Here is a 20,695-nt window from a genome sequence, read left to right on the forward strand (position 1 = left end):
TTCGGCTGCGAATTTCTAACTATACCCTTGTGTACTGTACTTGAGACGGGAGGAGCATGAACAAAGTGACTTTCGAGCACCTAAAGGCAGCAGTCAATGCTTGAAATCAGGCCAAAGTTATTCATATGTCCACTTGATGTGCATTTCTCTCACATTTCACAGTCAAATACTGGGATTGGGTGTTTCAAAAATATTGATTTCATGGGGCGATTAAGTAGTTTTTACTCACCTCACTGTGCCCCTGTTGTTAGGCTGAACTATAGCTAAACTCTCTATAAGACACAATGGACAATAACTCTCCCTAACGCAATTTTACAAGCATTCTCAAAAATTAGGAGAAAACTACAACCCTAGTACAAAAAAGTTGGGATGTTGTCTAAAACGTAAATAAAAACAATTGACTTGTATTAACTTGAATACAGCACAAAGACAAGCTATTTAATGGTCAAGGCTGAAGACCAACATTTAATGCATGTGACCTTTGACCCATTAGGCAGCACTGCATTAACAACCCAGATAATTGTATATAATATATAACTGTATGGAAACACCGTGGAAAACTGTCAGTAAACATCAGCGACATCCAGAGACGCTGCAGACTTCTCTGGAGTCCGAGCTCCTCTGAGAATAACTGATGGAAAGTGGAAATGTGTGCTGTAGCCTGTCCACATTTTTGTTTTTGGAAATCATGGACCTCATGTCCTCCGGGCTAAAGAGGAGAAGGACCATCCAGATTGTCACAAGTGCAAAGTTCAAAAGCTAGCATTTGTGATGGTATGAGGATGTGTTAGTGCCCAAAGCATCATGGGTAAGTGTCACATCTGTGAAGGCCCAGTTGATGCTGAAAGGTACATACGGGTTTTGGAGCAACGTATGCTGCCAACCAGACATTCCTGCTTATTTCAGTGAGACAAAGCCCAGACACATTGTGTGTGTGTTACAACAGTGTGGCTTCATAGTAAAAGAGTTCAGTTACTCGACTGACCTGCCTGCTGTCCAGACCTGTTTCCCACTGAAAATGTGTGGTGCATTATGAGGTACAAAATACAACAACTGAGACGCAGATTCTTGAGCACCTGAAGTTGTATACCAAGCAAAAATCATCTTTCATTTTCAAAACTTACCCACTGACCTAAATAGAATTGGACACCAGTGGACTGAGATTGATTTAGACACTAGCTTTTGGCCGGTTTTCTGTCTTTTGAAAAGGGTTAATCATTTATTGAGACACACAATTTGGATTAGTTGAAGCGTGTGACTAGGCTGTTAATGGGCTGTTATTTAAGGTGTGCAGAGTGTTCAGAGTTTGCAAAGTTCCATTAAGTCCCATTTGGTTCAGATTTACAGTTAAAGCTGTGCGCAAATCCAGTAACTTACAGACATTTTTAGCACTACTTCTTTAATAATAAATGATCCAAACAAAACTAATCCGAGAAGAATTTTGGTTGTTTCATCAGAGACAGTAATGTCAGCTACAAGCAAAACATCTAAGTTACTTCCCAATTCGTGAAGGCGCAACTCTTAACAAGCACACGCTGTTTAGAGTTTAGACTGGAAACAGAACTGCTGGTTAAAATATTAATGAATTGTCCCGGTTGCATCACTGGCAGTGACACATACTGAAATCACATGTAAAGCCAGATGCAGAGAGATCTGTTTTAGTTCAGAGAGAGATGGGTATAAACAGTTTTAAGAAATTCCCTTGTATCTGACAAGGCTTCTTTAATCACTACATGAGAGGGACTAGAAGTTATATTAGTGATGCAAACTCAAACAAGAACCACACAACATGCACACAGACATGTTTGACATAATGAACTGATCAGTAACTCAAAGTCTTTGGGAAATGGCAGCCCTTAATAACATATTTCAACTCACAGAAGGTCTTACAGCCACTCTAAACTTCTATCTTTTACTGTTTTTTCCTGTTTGTTTTATTATTTATGTCTTTGTTGTTGCTTTGTTTCATTCCCCCCCTCTCTTGCGAGTTTGTTAATATAAGCAAGTGACAAGGGATACATTTCCAGTTCAGGTGTGGGTGGGTGAGGGAGAGTACTGGACTTCTGCATTATGTTAACCAACTCTCCATAAAAAAAAAACAGGACAATGTGAATAGACCTGGAAACGTCTGTTAAACCTGCATAAACCTTAATAAAGTAATGGACATAAAAAAGACATGTTTGATGTACACGTCTGTCTCTGAAGCATATCTGAGCATCTGATTGGCTACCTGACGCTGTCAATCAGCTGTTGATGCTCCTCCGTGATCAAGATGTCGGGCAGGGCCTCGGCCAGATTCTCCACGTCCCTCTCAGCAGCGTACTGCTTGAGCACCTCAAACAGCTGTTCCTTCACATCTGGCTCCTCTCCCAGCACTTCCTCCACCTGATGGACAAATAAATTCACAGACATTAATTAATAATGTATTAATTAATTAAAGATGTAAATATCATTTGAAAAAAAGCACCCACTTTCTTATTGAACTCCATGGCCTTGTGGGCGCGACTCTCCCTGACGCTGTCGCCGCTCTGTGACAACACCCTCATGCTGCTGCTCAGCCGCTTGGGCCGCCGGGCCATACTGAGCACGCCCAGACGCAGAGGCCGACCCTGGGCTGCTTTGATCATGGCTGCTGCTGTTTCATGGTGCTTCACCGGGATGCCGTTGACCTCCATGACATAGTCCCCCGCTTTGAGTCCACTGCGGCCGGCCGGACCGCTGGGCATGCAGTCCTCCACCATGAGAGGGCTGTCTCCAACGATGGTGAAGCCAAAGCGACCATCTGGGCCGGGAGTGATGTCAATCTGTGGAATAAAGTAAAGGGTCGCACTTGCTTTTTTCACCAGAATGCTATGAGTATTTTTGGTGGAAAATGTGGATTAGTGAGTGTCTTCTGACCTGTTCGATCCGTGACACCACTCCGATACTTGGGGGCACCGTCTTGAGAGTCTGTGCCAGGGCAATCAGCGCTGGTGTGCTGAGGTTGGTCACGTCCTGGCCCTCAATGTCCACCACCTGGTCCCCAGGCTGCAGGCCAGCTAGGTAGGCGCTACTGCCCTCCACCACGGACAGGATGTAGCTGGGCCCAGTGCCACCCAGTCGGAAGCCAAACGCCTCCGGCCAGTTCTGATTTGTGGCTGGGAGGCCGAGGTCTGGAGGATGGACATTGCATAAGAGTTGTGTGTTGACTTTGGTAGGGTTTTTAATTGGGAAGTGAAATGTTTTACTACTTGTAGGACACGTCATATTAGGATGCAGGAACAGTGTTAAAGCAAAAATTCACCACTTTGTAGAGATCCAATCCAGTTCTACCTAGTGAGCATTTTTCTATTGAAAATACACTTAAAAATGACAATGGTCACTGGCGAATAGATGTTCAGAAAATGTACAAAAATTAAACTTTTTTTTTCTTGTTGTCCAACTGTCACTCTTTGTAATAGATGCCAGTGCATATACCTTTGATACAGTCGAAGCAGTATCCACTGGTGGCCTCAAGGAGGGGAAAGGGAAGGAAGGAATCACCCTGCACACCGCAGAAGTACCCTCTTGGATGCCCCCATTGTAGATAAAACATGATAAATGCCCTATAGAGTGGCCAAATGTCCAAGACAATGTGATAAAGTGCCCTCTGGGGTACCTTTCCAGTAGACAAAACATGATAAAATGCCCTCCAATGTGCTCACACAGTGACAAAAACGTGATGAAGTTCCCTCTAGAGTGGCCCAGTGTCTAAGACAATGTGCTTAAGTGCCCTCTAGGGTGCTGTTCCAGTGGAGATAATGTGGTGCCCCAGTGCATAAAGCTGGTGTCTTTTTTTTTTGCCCTTGCCCCTCAGACAGCCTAAATACAGTTTGTATGACTTTTTATATGAAACATTAAATGTGTTGAAATTACAACTTTTAGACCAGATTTCACCTACCTGTGTAGCGTTGGACAAATGCCTTCACGTTAATCAATATCGTCTCTCTTTCAACCTATAACTGAATAAACTATCAAAATGATTAACCAAATTTGTTTTATGACATGTTAGTAGTCATTCAGAACGAATATCTACCAAGTTTAACATATAAAATTGTGAATTTCCCTTTAATATGGTACAAGCTGCTCTTACAGACGAGCAGGTTGCGAGCTGTAAAATGGAGGTCAAATGGTCCGTTAGTTTAAATAGGTCACCTCAGGGATGGAGCCACCTTGCTGTGGCAGCAGGTACACTGGTCTATTTAATGTAGCCACAAATAAAACACAGAAGTCACATGAAAAAGCATTTTTGGACTGCTAATTTTGTTTTTCCTGTAAGTTGAACAACAGCAAAAGGAATATAAATGGAGTGAAGATGGTTATTTCTGACTGCTGGTATCTGGCCCACATGTTGAACTGCTGGCCTTCCCCTGGTCACTGGCCTCATTCTACTGCAGCAGAAAGCGTCCCAGCAGGCTCACTTCTCCTGTCATCTACAGCCATCTGGACACGTCAAAGACATACTGTATGTAGGACATTATAGGGATTGGTCAGTCCACATGATGAGGTTTTCTGCTGATTTCTCATCGAAAAGCCAAAACCGTGCTAGCCTTTAATTTACTTATAATTTCCTCTTTTTTTTGCCCTGCCCTCTTGTCTTTTACATTTTTCACATCTGTATGATAATGATCCTTACAGTCAATATTGTAGAATTAGTGAGAAATTATAGCTGATCATTCTCATGTTTTTGATCTCAAAAACCCTGGGTTTTAGTATCAGCACGACATTTTCTTCCCTCTATCTTAGACGTATCCCTGACGGTTGAGTTTAGATACTTACTGGCAGCAAATACAAAAGCCTGAAATTAACACTGACTTCAGGAAAAAAAAACTGTCCCTCTGCAGGCCTCTATGTCAATATTGTTAAACTTATCTTCTACAACAAATGATCTACTCCATATGATTTTGGAGGAAAAAAATGATCTGTTTATTTGCCTTAAATTACTCATCATCTCACATTTTTTCTCTGTTTTTTGCTTATTGTCCATATAATGTGAAAAATTAATTTGAAAAAAAAAATACAAAATTACAAACTTCACTGAATCACTGTTGGTATTCATGTCAGATTTGTGTAAAAGCAGAACATACCTGAATGTGAGTAATTTGATGAAACATGTTTACTTCAACTCAATGTGGTGCTGCCACTTCTGCCAGCAATAATTTTAATCTTACGTGATGAAATGACTTGAAGGACCAAAATAAAAGGGTAAACTTCACATGGGGAAATATATCAGAGTACACTTATGTAAGACACATTATATAACTGCAGGTACACAAACAATTGTATGCAGTCATCCATCAAACCAGCAACATTAAACTGCTCTGCTTTTCTTTTTGGAACTGATCAGAGGCTCAGAAAGATGAAGACAGAGGAAAAAGTCAGACAGACGGAGAAAGACGAAATTAGAGACGGGAAGTAAGAAAAGTAACAAAAAAGTGCACGAGAAGTGAGAAAATAAGTCTGAGTAAGACTTCTGCAAAGAAATGTAGGAAGATCAGATCCACTTCAATACAAAGAAAGACAAACCAGATCTTTCTGGAGCACGGGGTGGCTACATATTCAGTGTGAGATGTGGCTGAGTGAATAAAACATATATCAAATACAAAGACTCAAAAGAGCCACAGAACTTGGTGTCAGCTTGCTGAACGGAAACATCAAACTGCAGCTGATCATTGATCTAAAATAGATTGGGAAATCACTGACATGGAGCTGTGGATCATAATCTTTTCTCCCCGGCAGAACAAAAGCAACACTCAAAAGATTGTCATGACTTCTCGCTGTCCTCTTCTCCCCAGCCTGCGCCCCAGATATACTGTCTCAACTCCTTTTTGCTCTTCTCTTTATCTCACCTCCATCAGTTGAAGCATTTCATGAACATCGGGTAAAAAAACTTTGATTCAGAGAAATAGACTTACAGAAATCTTTGGAGGCACTCCGGGTCCCAGACTTGCTCTGGCGCAGGGAGAAGCGGCCCTTTCTGCTCAGGAAACGCCTCATCCTTGCCCGGCTTGCGGCAGGGCACGTTCCAGCCAGCCTCCCTACACCCCCGGCCTGGAGGTAGATGCAGCCAAAGTGTGCCCTCGGACACCTTTGCGCTGCTCCTCACCTGAGCTCACTGCCTCCAAAAGCCTCGACCCAGCTAGGCAAATCAAGTGTACCTAAAAGGTCACATCTGTAGGTTATCTGGGCCAATGCCTCCCCCTGTTCTCAATCAGAGAACCAGTGGTCTGCAGCTGAGGAGAGGCAGGCCAGAGGAGAGGGGAGAGCGTCTGAATGTCAGGCTCTCCATCCTGGGTGAGGCGGTCCAGCCTCAGCCTCAGTCCAAACCCTATGGCTGAGCGATGATCAGAAAACTGGGACACGCTCACTTGGTCCTGAAATGGTTCTTTGCAAGAAAAGGTACTGCGAAGCCCCATTTTTCTATAAATACCTTTCTCACCCTCTCTCTCTCTCCCACCCTCACTCTCTGTCTTCCTCGGTTGCTCGTGTGGATGGGGCCCTCTCAGAGGGCTGAGGACTGACCCAGAAACTGTGTGCTGTACCAGCCAGGGACACTTCTCTGATTATAGCGGCTGTGTTAACCTCAGTACTGGAGCACCAGTTACAGAGATGTAGCTTGCAGATATGCTCAAGGTTACACCTAATACAGCGGTATTTCAATTATTAAACCACTCCGCTCTGGTGCATTTAGCAGAGGATTACAAAAACAAATCCCAATTTCAAAGAAGTTGTGATGCTTTGAGATGGTCTGACAGAAAGTGGAAAAGTGTGCTGTGGTCTGACGAGTCCACATTTCAAATTGATTTTTGGAAATCATGGACATTGTGTCCTTTGGGCTAAAGAGGAGAAGGAGCATTCAGACTGTTACCAGGACAAAGTTCAACAGCCAGCATCTGTGATGATATGGGTCTGTACTAGTGGTGCCCATGGCGTCATGGGTAACTTGCACATCTATGAAGGTCCCACTGATGCAGAAAGGCATATACAGATTTTGGAGCAACGTATGATTCCATCCACATGACATCTTTTTTAGATGTTTCTTTCAGCAAGACCACGCCAAGACACACTCTGCATGTGTTACAACAGTGTTGCTTTGTAGTAAAAAAGTGCTGGTGCTAGACTGACCTGCCTGCAGTCCAGATCTGTCTCCCACTGAAAATGTGTGGTGCATTATGAAATACAAAATATGACAGAGAACCCAGACTACTAAGCACCTGAAGTCATATATCAAGCAAGGATAAGAAACAATTTCCCTTTCAAAACTTCAAATATTAGCGTCCTCAGTTCTCAAACACATAGCCTACTCAGTGTTGTTAAAAAAAAAAAGTGATGCAACACAGTGGTAAACAAACCCATCCCAACTTTTTTGGAACATGTTGCAAGCATCAAATTCAGATTGAGTGTATATTTACAAAAAACAATAAAGGCAATCATTTTGAACATTAAATATCTTGTCTTTATATTGTACTGAATTGAATATAAGTCGAAAAGGATTGCAATGCATTGTTTCTATTTATATTTTATATAGTGTCTCATCATTTGTAATTGGGTTTTGTACTACAGTCATACAAAGTAAACAGAATGACTGGGTTTCTCAGCGCAGGAGTCAGAACAGGCTACGTGGCGTGTACGTGTCCCAGAGGGAGCTGGAGCAGTGGATGCTGTGTTTTACCTGACAGGTGTGTGGTTTCAAAGCAGCTGGTCTTCCCATGATGAGATGGCAGATGACAGCCACACACTGCTAAAACGAAAAGAAATGAAAGAAGAATGCTGACGTGCACTGACATAATAGTACTACATGATCTGAGTACAACGACACAGGCAAGAAATGGGCTGATGTTCAGGTGTTTTGGGGTCTTTGGGGAAGGATTAAGTTGGAAACAATCACATATCAGCCAGCCAAAGTTAACTTTCCGTAATAGTGAGAGACAGATTATTCCCATTGAAAGCACTGAACATTTTCCCTTTGATATAAGCCACTGATGTCTCACAAGGGTTGAGCTGATAATTTTCTACATTGATACATGCATCAGTAACAGTCGGCCACAATAAAATGTTGCACTCTAAGTAGTTGATTCCTGTCACTATCAAAGCTTTGTTCAAAACAAATGTATGTAATATGATGACAGAAAACTATATAATCACACAATGTAAGACATCTGACCAAAGCACTGGCTAAGAACTCGAGTTGGTTGCTGCACAGCAGCTGCCCACTGCTCCTAAAACACTTAAGACAGGTTACATGCAGAGACTGAATGTCACTGTGCGTCGTTCTCAGTATAACTGTATATGTGACAATAAAGTTGACCTTAACCTTTACAATCTTCTGTCATAAAAACAGGATTTAAACAAACATAAATGGAAGCCAGCTGTATAAGAAAATAGTATTTATTTGATGCAAACTCACGCTTTAGTGACGCTTCACTAAACTGAACACAATAACGTCTGCTGTATCGTCGTGCTTAAAGATGCATTATGACTGACCAGCTCAGAAGACCAACGCTGTACCATGGGAGGTTTATATACCCTCGCTGACAGGCCCCAGACAGGCACACAGACCCACGATCAGCCAGTCTTTAAAGGTGTACTATGCAGGATTTGTCAGTTGTCAGTTGAAGACACCATTCAAAGTTTAGCCCTCCTCTCCGGCTCAACCACTAAGTGAGAAAGAGCAGTGAGGGTTGTATGCGCTAGAGTGTGAATTTATGGAAGACGCAGTGTTAGCAAGAACAAAGCACTGAATCAGAGAAAAAACTAGAATTAGCTTGAGGTTATAGGACTCTGCCAACCTGTCAGTTTGTAATTTACATCCATGTCCGTCCAGACTCATTTAATGTCTGTAGTAAAGACTTAACACATTTGTGATTACTACATGAAGGCAGCCGAAGCAAATGTTTCATCCTGTGCTCCAACACTGTGCTCTGCTTGTGTGTGTGAGCAGCTCAGCTACACCCTCAGTCAGTCAGACACACAGAGACCTGCAACTCTCACAGAGAGGAGAGAAACTGACAGTGATGTAACATTAGGTCTGGTCACAACCTGTGTGCCGTTATTGGCTGAGGGCTACACACCACCGTCCCAAAAACAGCAGAAACAGACACCTCCACACACTTGTAGTGGGTCATAAGTGGTTACTGAAAGGGATTATTTTTATTTTCAGTCTCTACTCTGTTTTTTAAACGAAAATCCTGCATAGCATGTCTTTAAAAGGCATCATACTTCATAGTGGACTTGAAGATTTTGGTGAAAAAGAAGGAGAAGAAAAGAAAAAAAAAACCTCAACTGACTCGGACATCAGAGAGCATAAGTGAAAATAGCAATCAAGTGATGCCATTCTAGGTAGTAAAAGAAAAGAATTTCACTTTTCGACTTCAGCAAGAAGAAGTATCCAGGCTACAACAGATAAAAGGCAAAGACATGATCAGTTTGTACCATATGCATCTGTTCAGGCCTTCAATCTGAAAACCTAACAAAAGTTAATCTAGGTAGTTATTCTTTTATGCACCTAAAAGTTTAAAAACAAAACATTAGCTAGCAGTGCTCCATTTTAGTAAATCAATCCACAAAAACTGAACACATGATGGAGCTAGTCCTCATGCACACTCTTTTTTGTTTCACACACACATTTCACTGTAGCCTGTTCCATTTCTGTAACTATAAACCATATAAACACTTTGGCCTTTGTTTTGTGATCAAATTTCACATATGAAGCACGTTCATACAGTAATCGGCCACACAGATTCGGTCGAGTCAGATGTATCACAGTCAACAGTTAGCATCCTCCTCCATCATACAATGACAGTCTGAATCTCCACCTCCTCTGGGGAGGTGATGACATACTCTTCTTGCTGCTGCACCATCTGTATTCCCTCCTCCACTGCCTCCTCTGTGGTAACCATAGTAACAGTTCCATCCGCCGTCTCCACAGTACCCGCCGTGGCCAGCAGCGTGCCGTCACTGATAGCGGAGGCCAACGTCATGGCCACCTGTTCCGTCAGGCTCTCGGGCGTAGCAATGGTGATGGTGTCTCCACAGTCAGAGATGGACGCGCCCTCCTCGTTCACCGCCACATTGCGCACAATGATCTGGTGGCCGCCCGTGCCCCCGGCGCCGTGTGACCGACTGACAATTCGCTGCACCACTTTCATGATGTGGTTTCCCATCTGGTAGAGAGAGGTTTGAATAAAAGGTAGAACTAGAGTTACAACATAATGTAATTAAAAGCTCTTAATAGGTCCTTTGGTGTAAACACTGTATATTTATCAAACCTATTTTAGAAATAGAAATTCTCACACTCTGTAACTTCTATAGACCATACAGACATTCTTCTGTGTGTGTGTGTGTGTGTGTGTGTGTGTTTGTGTATACTGACCTCATTTTGGCTGTCTTGAATGAGAGTAACCCTTTCTTCCTGCATGTCCTCCTCTGTTTGAGTCTAGAGGATATGAGAGAAGCAGGGCAAACAAAATAAATGACAAAATCTAGTAGCATGTTACACCTAGGGCTGGGTACCGGATGGCAACACTTTTATGTCACTGATTGTATGGCTTTGATCATATTAAGCATCAAAAAACGCCTCTTCATTCGGTACCTAATTCCAATACCTAAGGAGTAAGTGTTACAGCGTCAGTAAACAAATACACACGCATCTTGCTCGTACCAAGCTCTACACTGATGATTCACTGTCTCACATTACACTTTGTAAAAGCATGCAGAAAAATACTATGTTAATGTTATGCCCAGAGATAGGGAACACTGTTTGTTTGTTTGTTTTACCACAAGCTAATTATCTGCAGCAATGATCTTCACAGATAACTCAGTGAACTCAGTGCTGTGCAGCTAACCTGTTAGCTTGCTGGTGAATCCATTCACCTAAATGTCTACTCAGATGGAAGTCCCTGCACATCCTCTGCTCGCCACCACAGCGATAGATGACCTGCAGCTGAGGAGGAAAGCAATTCTGATGGCTAAAAGGTTGTGTTTACAGACCAACCGGTAAAAGAAGTGAAACACCTGAAGTTAACGGTCAGAGAGAAAGTAAGAAGTCTAATGCTACCACTATTTCCCAGTATCACAAACATCACCCACACAGCCTTTCCCTTCCCTTCTTCTTCTTCCTCTTCCAATTAGGTACACTACTGTTTGTTATTAATGTTGCTTTTAACTGTTTAATACTGGACAGAACGATATTTCTTCATTTTAGTTTGCAGAGTAAAAGCAGTTTCTCCAGCTGCTCCTAGGTCTGTGAACAGCTTCCTGTTTTGGAATGAGTAATAGTGTCATAATGTGTAATTGCACAGACATTACAACATGTACTACAACCCTGCCCTCTGTAGCATCCATGATGTTTCCACATTACAACTTAAAAGTTCATGAACACACCAAAGCCAGAAGAATGACTTCCCAACGGGGGAAAATGGGACCAACCGAGGAGCACATGAATGCAACATTGGACTTCTTATGCAAGTCACAAACATAAATCATGAGAAGTTAAGTCCTTCAAAATAGATGATCAAAAGGTGCCAAAGGCATCAATTCTAGTCATCCCTTCAGTCAGTTACACTTAACTGCCCATAGTATCTGAAGCTTTACAGTTAATAATTGGTTGAGCCACTTTTATGATCAATAACTCCGACCCCATTGTTTCCAGCAGCCATGAATCAGACCTACAAATGGATCAGATGTATTTATCTTCACAGACAGAGTTGTTTTCTTTTCTTTTAAAAAGAACTTTCATGGATACTGCTCTTGCTCAGAGTTTTATTTACTGTGAACTAAACATTTGCTTGAAGAAATGCCTGCAAACTCAGTTGCTGCTGTGCAGTCCTACAGCCATCTATTTGCGGTAATCTAAGGGTTTACAAGCAGTGTAGTCATTTGTCAGACCACAAATGCTTAAATGTCTTCAATAAAAACAATAAAAGCATGGTATATTATCTATGTCTTAAATTGTGTTTCCTTAATACAACCAAGCTAAAGAACATAATTTGGGAACATTAAACTATGATATCGCTACAAACCTGTTGCACATTGTGTCAGCTGTTGTGCTGAGTTCTATTAACTGATCCACTAGCTCCTCCTACCTCCAAAACAGTATTTGTACCATGCAAAGATGCAAATGTCACTCCTGTACAAAATAATGGTGAATAAAAGATGCTGTTGAGTCAGTATTTCCATTCCTAACAATTCAGTGTGCTTGTTTATCTTCTCTGTAAACACTTAAAATGTTGTAACTTTAAAAATCAATTTTCCTCTCTTCTATGGTGCTGATCTGTGGTATTCAAAGCTAGAGATATGTGCACTCGGCACATTAAAGTACTGAATGATTGGTTTTAATCAGCATCCCAATCAATTCCCTGCAGATGTGATAATTAGAGTGAAATTGTTTTGCTCTTCAGGTTACACTTCAATCAGTAATGTAACAGCACGTCCTCTACTATTCACTGCTAATGGAAAACACCTGCAGTGACATCATTCATAGGGACAGAGGTCCTTGAAACTTGAAGTTTTTCATCCCCAAAATTTCTATTCACCCTTACATGCACCTCTTTGCGCCTCTTCCCTGCAGCTCACCTTGATGATGTACTCCTGTGTGTCTGCCACCACCGAGGAAAACTCCACCAGGACAGCATGAGGATCCTCTGAGATGATGGCTGCTGTGGCGAGGCTGTCCACCGATGCCTGCTCCTCTGTGACTGCACCCTGCTGCTCACTGGAATCTTCCTTATGACAGCCTCCTGGTGGATATCAAAGGATGTGTTATTAGTCCTATCTGTATCACTGCTGCAAATACCTGTTTTCTTTAACACTCATTCTATATTTCACTGTAGTGCCCAGGAGCACATGTCATTTTTAAGTCATTCCCAGTGTATTAAAACATGAAAAAATGTTTTGATTTTCAGGCAGTTTGCTTTGTTACAAATGTCAGACATGTATTTATCATACAGGATACTACTATTTTCATACCAAGAATAATTTGCTTTGTGTATGTAACAGTTATATTTCTATTATATAATACTGAAGATGAACTCGCCCATGTAATTAGGTAAGTTTCTGGCAGGCTTCATAGTGTTCTGGATTTTTACAAATCGACAGCAAAACAGAAATGTACTGCTTCAGGAAGGCTTTAGTTAGGTTAATGGGTGTTGCTGCTCTCCTGCTACTGTGGATATAGATTTCAGTGGATACTGCTATCTTATATTAGTATAAAATTGATTATTTAAAACATTTAAACATGTTGTTATGACCCTTATTATCCAATATAGTAGTAATAAGAGTTTCTTCTATATGCATTAATACTAAAGTGCTTTGGGTGGCACTTTTGGTGTCCTCTTTAGGAATTGTTCTTGAGAAATGTTTCTGTTTATTGTCTCGCCCAGCGCTGAAATAAATACAACACCATCACAAGGACATTGTCTGTTTTTTTGTTCTATGTCACATCACATAATCCCCATCAAAAAACAACGGGACCTACTTGGCTCTGACTGCCTGGAATGGATACCGTTTTCCCGGGGGAGATGCGACAAAGAGTTAGTAGGAAGGACTGACTTTTCAGCTTAAAAATTCAGTGGTTATTCTCTTGTAAGCTGCCAAAAACACTAGCTACTGCCACATTGCTGCTGTTTGTTCTTAAAACAAACTGTGTGGGGTAAAGTGTAGAGTATTCTCTTTCATTTTGCCAGCCAGGCATTATCCAGTTAAGAGGTGTTGTTGTCACACTTTAAACTTGTCTTACTTATTATTTTGTCTGGTGTTTTTGAAATATGTTGAATCGAACTTGGTCTAAAAAGCTAAACATGCCACATATTTGGTATCAAGTTTGTTTTCTTTCTGATTTTGCAATAGAGGTGTTTGTTTGGACTGAGAAAGAAAATGATCATTTACGTGAATTTAGAAAGTTTTGTTTTCTTGTCTGTCTGTCACACTCACCTTTAGCACGCATGTGCCGATTCAGAGTCCCGTGCTCCGCAAAGCCTCGTTTGCACTTTGGGCATTTAAAAGGCTTCTCTCCAGTGTGATGGCGGATATGTCGCACCAAAGAACCTTTCTCCCTGAAGCCTCTCAAACAGAACTGACACACATAAGGTTTCTCATCACCATGGGTCCGCTGGTGCACCTGCAAGGCATTCTGGGGAAGACAAAGAGACATTTCAGAGATGCCACTGGAATGCCTTTCATGTCTCAGTTAAATACAACAAAAAGACTAATATCTGCAAAATCACCTTGGTCTTGTACCCCTTGTTGCATCTGGTACAGTGGTAGGGTCTTTCATCCGAGTGGGCCCTCATGTGCTCACGTACATGCCCAATCGTTTTGTACAGCTTGCCACATTCACCACACTTGTACCTCCTCTCACTGACATGGACTTCCATGTGTTTCTTCAGCAGGTAACCAGTCAGAAACTCCTTGTGGCACAGCGTGCACTTAAAGGGCTTGTAACCTGCATAAAGAAAGGACCCACAGAGAAGTAGAATTACCACTTTGTGGTTTCAAGCCACAGCTAACTGGTCAAGTTGCAGTTTACATCCATGTCTGTCTAGACTTGTATAATATACTGTATGTAGTGACTAGACTTTGAAGGAATTTAAAACAGAAGTTAGCACTATATTTGACCTGTGTGATTCCAGCAAATAATTCCCAGTGAGAAACATGCTGTCTTCACTCAGGGAAGACAGAGGAGTATAGAAAACTGATAAGACAGTGTGATGTCACAGTGAAATTAACTTTTACCTTTTTGATAAAAAATGTTATCACTTCATAATTTTATCCTATTAGATATTTGTATGAAATTTTGTCATAACTAGCACAGGAATTCTTCAATTATGGCCAAAAATGTATTTTATGAGGTCACAGTGATCTAAACCTTTGGCCACCAAAACATGAACAGGTCATCCTCGAGTCCAAGTGGACTTTTGTGCCATTTTTGAAGAAAAGAGAGGGCAGCATACAGCGATGCTACTGTGAGTCATGGTTAGTAGCTATGGTCTTACCCAAATGGCCCTTGACATGAAATCGGAAGTAGTTCAGTCCCTTAAAGGAGCGATTACAGTGTGGACAAGTGTGCAATTTTGAGGAAGTCTGATCATCTCCATCAGCTGCTTCCTGCAAAGGAAACAAAATGCTGACAATAAGAACTATGCAAATTATCATTGCAACACCACCCCCAGTTTTGCTTAGAACCACTTAAAATGTTTTCAGAACTGATCAGGTGAGTGTCTCCACTATCAATTCCAAACAGTGACAGCAAAAAAATCATTGATCACTCCCTTATGTTGAATGCAACTGACAAGGTTTAGAAATTTTGGCATAAGCACAGAGCGCTCCGTCTCTGCAGCTCAGATGCAACAGCCTTACATCTCAAGCAAAAAGAGAGCATGGTAATAACTTAGCTGAACTGCAAACACTGGCAGTTGGGCATTGTTGAGTAATACTTTTAGATATTCTACTACTGGACACAAAAGACAAATCTGTAATCAGATCATAAAAGGACAAACTGATCAGGAAAATACTACTGAATATGAAAAAATCAGATTAAAGGAGCAATATGTCTGTCTGCCAATGTAAAGTTAAGCCTGTTATCCAGAAAACAAATGCCAACTGCTCTGAAAATACACATTTTGAAGTTCAGTGACTGCCTGTCTCACTGCCTGGCAGACTCTATTAACCTATTGCCATTGACAACTGTTAATAATATCCATCTACTCTTTCTGAAAGAATATTAATGATTTCTTATGACTCATAAACAGACACTAACAGCCTGGCATGGGCATTTCAAAGGAGAACATGCTGGCTGTAGCATTGTTGTCAGAGAAGCCAGTATTTCACGGTCATTTTTTATTTAATACAGTAAAGATACTACAGATTTCTCCTTTAAGCAACGCCAAACATGTCTTCAAACACAATGCAATGTAGTAAATATCTCATCCTTACCTCTGCCTCCATCTCCACAAACTCTTCTTTAACCTGGATCTCAGCGACACCCTCGTCAGGATCAGGACAGTCGGAATCCACTTTGGTCATCTCCTCAGTTGCCTCTGAGGTCTCCTCAACCACGGCTTCCTCAGTCCCCAGTGCGATGCCAGAGTTGATGATGGCCTGACAGATGAGGTTGTCGCCTGCCGCTGCAGCAGCAGCCAGGGCCTCCGCCTGGGACTGCTCTACCACGACCTGGCAAGGGGAAGCACAACAGGTCCACAGTTTGGATGGGAGCTGCAGATAAAACCGCTTCAAATCAAATCCTTATGATTCTGCTTTTTCTTTATCATGGCCAAAATGTGACAAAAAACATTTCAAGGACAGGAAACACTGTATGTTTTGTGTGTATTATAAATGTTGACTTTAAGCCAAACATGCACCCTTTCTCTTCTAACCTGTTGCTCCTGTGTTGTTCCATCCACCTCCATTGTGAAGTGGACCTGATGAAGGACCTCTTGGGAACCAGCGTCTACCACTCTAACAACAGCAGTCTGAGCTTCCACCATCTCCTGCTCCTCTGGCTGTTGCTCCACAACCACCACCTCTTGCTGGCCAGCCACTGCAGCATGATCATCTTCAACTCCTGGACATTTCACACAGACCTGTCAGTGACTCAATGGATTTTCACTTCCATGGTCTACTTTTTTAATACTCCAGCATTCAGTCAATAGTTAGTTAAAGTTCATTGACTTTGGTAGAGCAGACTGACCATCAAACTGCACTATTAAGCACAGACACACTTTGCTCCTGTGGTATAAATCTGACCTTTTTGTACTCCATCTTTGCTGACCAGGATCTCCTTGTACTGAACAAAGCGGATTTTTTCTGTACAGGGTGTGAGGGCCTTAAGATGTCTTGTGAGGGCACCAGACTCTCTGAAGGATTGGCCACACAGGCTACAACGATACGGCCGCTCATCTGCAGAAGAACAGGTGGAAAGTAGGGTTATCATTCAATTAAATCAGGAATATGATTCAAGACAAAAACAGTTCCTGTTTACTATCTGTACCAGTGTGACGACGATTGTGACGAATCAGGGAGCCCTTTGTGCGAAATGAGGTCCCACACAAGTCACACGAGAAGTTCTTCTGATCACTGTGAGTTTTCATGTGCGTTCTCAAGATGTTGGTCTGTTGGGTGAATTCAGAGCGTATTAGATGCTAACAACAAGAAATGACTGGGATGAAAGGAAGTCGAACTATTAGGAAATCTCATTTTACTCATATCATAAAAGAAAATATAACCAACATTTCTTGAAAACAGACAGACAGACAAATGAAATGTATGACTCACCGTTTTAAATGTCTTTTCACAAAGTTGGCAAATGTAGCGTCCTTCTTCGTTGACTTTGTAAACAAGCCTTTCAGTGTCAGCATTGTCAGGTATGGATCCTCCAGTCCCATCTGACTGGTCAGTGACTTTAAGTGAAACTGTTTTCTTCCTGCGACCTCGGCCCAACACACCACTGCTGTCATCTGTGTGAAAAACACAGACTCATTTAAACAAAAATAATCTGCAGCCATTTTTTTTTTCAATTTATTGCGTCATTCATTTTTTCAAGCAAAAATACAGAGTATTCTCTGATTTCAGCTTCTCAAGTGTGTGGACTTCATTCCTTTCCTTGGCATATATAATAGTAAACTGAGCATCTTTCAGTTTTGGACTGATGGTTGAATAAAAAAAGGAATGTATAATTCACTTGCTATGCACAGCCTGTAACCCTGGTATATATTAATGTACAAGGCCATTTTAGGCAGATTTGTTGTAAGTTTGTATTTCCACATAATAGCTACAATCATAGATACAAACACCTGCTGTGAAAAGGAATTGCAGGTGAAGAAAATCCATAACTCAAGTTTTTTTTTGGGCGACTTCATAAAACATACTGCTGATGAAGAAAGTCAACAGAGCAGAAGCACAATGAACAGAGAACAGAAAGAGGTGGGCAAGCCCTGGCATATGCACTATGAGAGAGCAGGGCTGTTCATCTGAAGTGTAATATACAGATGTTTTATATTACAAGAGGTGTTAGATCCCTGTAATGCAGTCATTCCCAGAGACTGGGTCACAACTCACAGGTGGATCACAGGAGATTTTATTTAGGTCGCCAAACAAACTCAAGACTATAGAAGAGATTCAGCAAATTTAAGATTTATATCTGCAATACAACTTTAATACGCATTTAAAATGTGCATATTGTATTACTGATGAGAGGAAAAAAGAGAGCCTGTTCATTCATTCAAACATGTCATGTTTATGAAGGAGGCTAAAATGTCCTGTATTGATTTCCAGATGGCCTGTTAACTCAGCACAAGTGCATTAATTTCTAATTTCTAAACAATTTAATATGTGTATATGTTTTCAATAACAATATAATATGATGCAAAAAAGCTGTAAAAATTATCAGGAATGTCCATTTATGTACAAATTAACTCTTTCAAAAAATTATATGTAAGGCCAAATGTCAATTGGGCTGCAATGGTTTGTCAATTTCTAAAAAGTGGGTCCCCAGAGGAAAAGTTTGTGAAATAGCCTTTTGTTTAACATTATGGGCAAATATAGACAATATCTGTCAAATTTGTGTGCTCAGTATGCAACATTAATATTCTTTGCCAGCCACAAGCTTGTTTATGTGATGCTACAATTACTGTGGCCTGTACAGTAATACAAAACTTCGACTTTTGTAACACCAGTATGTGCAAAAACATTAACATACAGCTCCAAAAACGTCACCTTGTCGTCTGCAGGAGATTCTGAAATATTTTATGACAATGTATGCACTAAACATAACAGAAAATAATTGTCAGAATAACTGATAATAAATTGTTGGTTGCAGTTTTAATGTTGACTCACCATTGAAGGCCCTGACTGCTTCATCCGAGGATGCACCTTCAACTATTTTCACCTCTGAAGAACTTCCATTGGCTGCAGCGACCTGATAAATGCATATATCACCGTTTAGACCTGCCTCTGTTGTTTATAGTGGTGAATAAATATAAACCCACTCATCACGGTTCACACCTCTTGACTGCTGACATCCTGGCTGCTCGTCTCTCGTGCCTCCACCACACGTTTGCAGTTATGCTGCAGCTTGTGCTGGATGAAAGCCTCCAGCGTGGAAAACTCGGTCTGACAGCGCCCGCACTTGTGCACATCTTCATCTGACAACAAATGATTTCAGGTTGAGACAACTTCATCAAGTATTAGTGTTGCAAGCTACCTCCAAACAGATGCAAACTGCTATAAAAACTGCTGACTGGCTGCACGTCTCAGCTGCAGCGAAAAGCAAACTAGCTAATGTTGTTGCTAATGGCAGCTAGCTGCTAGCAACATTTCATGATGGAGGAAGTTAGCTAGGCCCAAACGCAATATTTGTTAAACATTTCTGTCGTGTTTAAGCAAGAAATAGAACTGACCTTCATCTCCCAGTGTAGTCTGAATGGTGATGGTCTCGTTGCCGTTCTTCGTTTGCTCCCTCTCTGTTTCTGCCGTATGATTATTTTCTACATTCATGTCGTTCGAGTTCTCCGTCTCTGTCGCAACGCCGCTACGAGGAGGGAAAACATGGCGGATTTACGACCCCGTAGTCATAACAACAAAAGGGCGCGTGCGTGTGTCTTCGCATCGATAGAGAGAAGAAAACATGCTGTGACCTATGATCTATTTTATGATGGCATGGAAACAAATATATCAATATGGGATCATCAAAAACACAGTTTTTGTCTGTTTTGCTCTTGTTCAGACTGTGTATGCAGCTGTATACAGCAGCTGTAAGCAGGGCTGTAACTGTAACCAGGATTTTACACACTTTTATTGCCATGTTAGGGGGTAACAGGATAAGTCACAGATATTAAAGCACTCTTCTTCAGTTCAGTTTTTTGTTTAATTGAAATCACTTTCATGTTGCAACAATTTGAGGTGAATAACTGCAGTATTTATCTTTTGCTCTAAATTAACTGTCAAGTGTCTATCATTAGTCAAGCTCATCTATGGCATCAAAGTGAAAAATAGTATAAAATGTATTGTCTATTTTTTTAACTTATATATATATATACCAATACAATTCATAACACAAACATAATGTGATGGGTTGCACGTGAGATGATGCACACAGACCTTTTCACAACACAGCAAACAACTATGTAATTTTAGCAATCCATCTTTAATTTAACATTTTAAGAAATATACATACACAAAAATGAAAAATACCCACAAATACCAGTGACATGACCTGGACCCTGAGGGGTCGCTGGAGTTACTGCAGGGGGGTCTCCAAATCATTGTTTTGTTTTTTTCAACATTATTTTTTTTTTCTGATATCATGCCTGAAAATTTATATTAACATGAATCAAACAAATTATGGGCAAAGATAAATAGTTACATTTGTTTTAAAAAAAGAAACCCCAAAATATTTAATTTACAAAACACTGACAAAAAGATAGCCTTGAAACCTAGCCTACTAAATCAATGAGCAGCACATATCCATAACAGTAAACTATTTGAAACATACACATGTTGAAGACCCCTGCAATGTAAGATGGACAATACAGTAATATGGAGAGGCTTTCGTAAAAAACAGAAGCATATTCAAAAGCATAGTACTAAATTTTCAGATGTATGGTCCCACATTATCAAGGACCCTGAGGGCAGATATATGCAGATAAAGATAAAACAAGAAATAAACTCTTGGCTATTAATGTTA

At 41.0% G+C, this 20,695-nt stretch overlaps 2 protein-coding genes across 3 annotated transcripts in view; both read right to left on the reverse strand.

Annotated features, from left to right (window-relative positions):
* Positions 1–7,031, reverse strand: part of grid2ipa (glutamate receptor, ionotropic, delta 2 (Grid2) interacting protein, a) — a 36,866-nt gene extending 29,835 nt beyond the window's left edge. Inside the window, exons 1-4 of the mRNA XM_084744359.1 lie at positions 5,934–7,031; positions 2,899–3,152; positions 2,472–2,804; positions 2,231–2,385 (exon numbers count right to left, since the gene is read on the reverse strand). Coding sequence (XP_084600485.1) covers positions 2,231–2,385; positions 2,472–2,804; positions 2,899–3,152; positions 5,934–6,015 — 824 coding nt within the window. The 5' untranslated portion in view covers positions 6,016–7,031. The remainder of the gene's footprint in view (positions 1–2,230; positions 2,386–2,471; positions 2,805–2,898; positions 3,153–5,933) is intronic.
* Positions 7,032–7,461: 430 nt separating this feature from the next.
* Positions 7,462–19,566, reverse strand: e4f1 (E4F transcription factor 1). Of its 2 annotated transcripts, XM_084744786.1 has the most exons (15): positions 19,410–19,566; positions 19,015–19,154; positions 18,847–18,928; positions 17,287–17,468; positions 17,003–17,123; positions 16,759–16,911; positions 16,389–16,576; positions 15,949–16,185; positions 15,009–15,120; positions 14,241–14,458; positions 13,948–14,146; positions 12,592–12,755; positions 10,391–10,453; positions 9,859–10,181; positions 7,462–7,759 (listed from the first exon to the last, which is right to left on the reverse strand). In XM_084744786.1, the coding sequence occupies exons 1-15, from the start codon at positions 19,504–19,506 to the stop codon at positions 7,708–7,710; spliced, it is 2,331 nt and encodes a 776-aa protein (XP_084600912.1). In that variant the 5' UTR covers positions 19,507–19,566; the 3' UTR covers positions 7,462–7,707. The 2 variants fall into 2 exon arrangements, with proteins under 2 accessions (XP_084600912.1, XP_084600911.1); XM_084744785.1 differs by lacking the exon at positions 7,462–7,759 and having other exon boundaries at positions 9,279–10,181.
* Positions 19,567–20,695: the final 1,129 nt, after the last annotated feature.

This window comes from Lutjanus erythropterus, chromosome 19 (assembly GCF_056507025.1).
Source record: "Lutjanus erythropterus isolate fLutEry1 chromosome 19, fLutEry1.hap2, whole genome shotgun sequence".
Classification (NCBI taxonomy): domain Eukaryota; kingdom Metazoa; phylum Chordata; class Actinopteri; order Lutjaniformes; family Lutjanidae; genus Lutjanus; species Lutjanus erythropterus.

Coding starts and splice junctions, on each gene's coding strand:
- e4f1 (XM_084744786.1), bottom strand. CDS start 19,506: ATGAATGTAGAAAATAATCATACGGCAGAAACAGAGAGGGAGCAAACG. Junction 16,912..17,002: donor TCACAATCGTCGTCACACTG/GTACAGATAGTA, acceptor GTTCTTCTGCAG/ATGAGCGGCCGTATCGTTGT. Junction 14,459..15,008: donor TCATGTCAAGGGCCATTTGG/GTAAGACCATAG, acceptor TTCTTTATGCAG/GTTACAAGCCCTTTAAGTGC.